This window comes from Gymnoscopelus microlampas (assembly GCF_963454915.1).
Source record: "Gymnoscopelus microlampas genome assembly, chromosome: 3".
NCBI lineage: Eukaryota > Metazoa > Chordata > Actinopteri > Myctophiformes > Myctophidae > Gymnoscopelus > Gymnoscopelus microlampas.
In genome coordinates this window covers 55,715,581-55,719,560 of record NC_139940.1, presented here as the reverse complement: position 1 = coordinate 55,719,560, position 3,980 = coordinate 55,715,581, and the positions used below count along the sequence as shown (strand labels likewise).

Genomic DNA, 3,980 nt, shown 5'->3' with positions numbered 1-3,980 from the left:
CACCAGCATATCCCACTGTCAGCACTGTAAAAGGCAACAGTGGCTGCTCCCCTCTGACCAAAGGTCCCTCCGACCGCCGAGCCCACTGTTATTGCAGCGACATAAGTAGTGGCAATCTGGTTGATGTGTTTGAACACTTTGGCTCCCAATGACGGCATGGCAGAGTTGACGCTGGTGAAAGTCATCGCGGAGGCGCGCCAGGCGGAGGAGATAACGAGGCAGGTTGTGGAGACCATTCTCACCACATTGTTGTCCCGAAAGGCCATCACCATCACCTCTGAGTCTGAGTGCTGTACCAGTCTTTCCCCCACACCCAGGTTGGAAGTGGAAGCAGCCTGGATCTCCTCTGGTGCGCCCCTGTCCTTGCGAAGTGTCCCGCAGACATGGGTCTTCTTGGCAAGGAGCTCGGCACACATGGTCACACTGTTATAATAATTGCCCATGTAAAGCCAGTAACCTTGACCTTCTAGACGACCAAGGAGTGCGCCAATTGTGTCTGCAAGGCTGACATATTGTCCGCAGTATGGCCTGAGATTATGGCAGTAGCCTGTCTTTGAGTCACCCAGGATGTAGGATTTGATCCCATATCGTACAGGCTTCTGCGGATTGTAGACTCTGAAGTTCAGCCTCCCGCGCCAAAGTAGAGTGCCCTCGTCGATGGAAATGTTCCGATCTGGCTGATTTCAGGGCAATTGCAAAGTGTGGTTGCGTCAACGCGAGTCGCTGCCGTTGGGACTCGAGGAATACCGTCGGAGGCTGCGCCAATTACATTGTCACGTAACTCCTGAAATCACTTGCGTTTCATTTTGAGAGGATTGATCCCCCCAACATAAGGTTTTTGCATCAAACGGTTACATTTCGCGCATTTGTGGCGCCCCCTATGGATCAAAGTGGTAATGCTTATGGGGATTCGTTGAGTGAACCACCATTGACATGTGATTCAAATTTGGGATGGACGGGACGTTCTGTTCGTGATTTTTGGTGTTTTTTGTAAAACAGGCCCCTCCCACTAAATTTGGAAGCCAATTACGGACGAACGGTATGGACAAAAATCAAAATTTCGCTTGGAGGTGTTCATCGCATGGGCCCAGAGATCATGTGTACCGTTTTTTGTAAGATTTGGACAAAATATGTGGGTAAAAAAGCTAAAAGTGTGTTCTGAAGAAAATTCAAAATGGCGGAAAATCTATCCCGACGCAAATGGGCGTGGCCTATATAGGGAGTTGCGTCATGACCCAAGGAATCCAGGGAAAACATATTTTTATTCTACGGTTCAAGAGTTATAGGCCAAAACGTAAAGTGGGCTGTTATAGCGCCACCATGAGGCCGAGTGGTGTAATTATTATTTTAATAATTTCGCACTGAATTATGAACCTCACCTCCAGGTCTTGTAACTGTAGCCTTTACGGTTTCTGAAAAAAAAATACTTGAATTTGAGTTTTTTCATTTTCCCATTAAAGTGGATGGGGACATTTAATGCACTAATTAATCATTATCAATTAAACTATACAACCTATCTGTTAGCCTATCTGTCACAGTTGAGGAAAACTGTGACAGGCTTCCAAGCATTCACCCTGGACTGTGGCAGGTTGATCTTTGCGATGCAGGCCAGCGCATAGATGTTGGTTTGTTCGACAATAGCTGTCAGAAGTTCCTCTGTCATGAGCAGCTGGAAAAAGTCCACTGGTTGGTCAGAATCGATAGCTGCAGCACCGTTCTTGGGACCGGGACTTGCTGCGAAGGGGATGTCTTTGGGGATCCAAGGCCTATCCCCCATGGCATACCACACAGGAGGCTTGGGCTTGCCACGTGCACGTCCTGTAAATTATAGAAATACATAATTAGAAATACATAATTATGTATGTATATAAAAAACATATACATTTACAATAAATTACATTTTTTTTAATTTGTGTGTAAGTTTGATGTACAGAAAAATAAACTTTGTTCTTACCTTTACTGGTTCTGCCAGTGCCAACAGCAGGAGATAAGAGTTCCTCCTCACTCACCTCAGCATCTAAAATCAGAGTAAAATATCAAATAGTTATGATCAGGGGTCATCAATGTGTCCGTACACAGACAAATGTGTCTGTGGCTAGACTTGGCATTGTCTGTGGCAAATATTTGATTATTTACTATGACTATGTACATTTTAGGTTAGGTGTCACTTTTCATTACAAATGGAACCAATAATTGCTTTGCTTTTGTTAACCATATATATGGTATTTTTTGTATTACAACTCTGAGAGTGCACAAATGGACCCTAGGGTCCATTTGTAAATAATCAAAAAATTGCCACAGACAACATATGTCCACAAATGTACTCTCAGAGTTGTAATAAAAAATACCATATTTATGGTAAATATGGTAAACAAGAGCAAAGCAATTATTGTTATACACCAAGCTTGAATTGGTGAAGACGTGAGACAGTCTAAGTTGTGTTTAGCTTTGTAAATGAAAAAACAAAACAGACAAAAATAAGAAGCTTACCTTCACTGTCTTCATCTGGTAACATGCAGGGGACACCAGACATCGCCTGTTGCTCACCATCTGACTCAAAGCCTAAAAAAATAAAATAAATAAATAAAAGAGTTTGGTATGTGATGTGTAGTCATAGTTCACCTGACGCTCAAGCGTCATGAAGCAACCTTTTCCTGTTTTTTGAATGGTCTCCATTTACAACCCAAACATCTACATAAACGTTTAAATTTCAAATATAAAGTGCTGACCCCACGGCCACAGATATAACAAGTTAGAAGGCCTGGGTCTAAGTATCCGTATCTTCCGTATTGTTCATTAGAAAGCATTTTTAATCTGATCGGCGGCCATTTTCTCACAGAGTTATAATGTATCAGAGTACAATACACCTCCCAACCGGTAGGATCGCATATGGAGAAAATGACCAACGATCGAATTTAAATGCTTTTATTGATCAATACGGAAGATACGGATACTTAGACCCGGGCGTTTTACCTTTTTACATTCGTGGATGTGGGGTAAGCACTTTATATTTGAAATCTGAACGTTTATGTAGATGTATGGGTTGGAAATGGAGACCATTCAAAAATAAGGAACAAGTTGCTCCATGACTTAGGGCTAGTATGTGATTTAGTCACACAAGATCAAAAAGATTTACAAAAAAAGAGCACAATCGATTTACAATTTAGGCATTTTTAGCAGAGACTTATCCAGAGCGACTTACAGTATAAATATATATAAAATGTACTAACCAGGAGTAACTCCGGATGTCTGCCCAATGGTGTTGATTTCCGGCCTCATTGGGGTCCAGTCTTGATCGACGAGACCACCACACTCTGACGAAGACAAGCCACTAAGGCTGGAGACCGAGTTGTACGGGCTCTCCACGACCTCCCGACGGGTTGCAACTCTGGTACTGTGACGAGGACCTGGTGGTCCTGGATCGATCTCTGCCGTGTCCTCCTCGTCCTCACCATCCGAGTCGGACAAATCAGACTCGGTCACCGGCCGGAGCGCCTCGACACGGCGAAACATGTCGTCTAGTCGTTGTTGCCCTGGTCCAGGTGTTGGACCACGACTGCGCGCGCGGCTAGATCTGGACCTTGGACCGACGGTGGAACGACGACCTCCACGGCAGGATCCAGGGAGGGGGTCGTCCACGGGGGGACAAAGACGACTGTGCCCATGGCTGGATCTGGACCTCGAACCGACAGCGGAACGACGACGGAGGGGGTCGATCACGGGGGGAACAAGACCCCTGAGGCTGGATCCTGGGAGTGGATCTACGGGAGAACCGGGAGAACTATCTGCCCGCCTGCGCCTCACCAAAGACCGTGGCATTTTGAGAGACCACTATACTAATAAAAGGACAACTATTACTACTACTACTACAATGGACAACTTATATTACTGACTACACTACTGACTATACTGCTGCTATCTATTGACGACTATTTGGATGACTATGAATGACTATACTATACTTACTGACCAACAAAAAT

General features: G+C 44.6%; 1 protein-coding gene across 1 annotated transcript; it reads right to left on the bottom strand.

The window, feature by feature from the left end:
• Positions 1–1,525: 1,525 nt before the first annotated feature.
• Positions 1,526–3,513, bottom strand: LOC311041930 (uncharacterized protein; the record flags this gene model as incomplete). The annotated part of the gene is made up of 4 exons (XM_084052413.1): positions 1,526–1,818; positions 1,955–2,017; positions 2,491–2,562; positions 3,231–3,513. 4 exons carry the CDS (start codon positions 3,511–3,513, stop codon positions 1,526–1,528), a joined length of 711 nt encoding a protein of 236 aa, XP_083908539.1.
• Between the last annotated feature and the right edge of the window lie 467 nt (positions 3,514–3,980).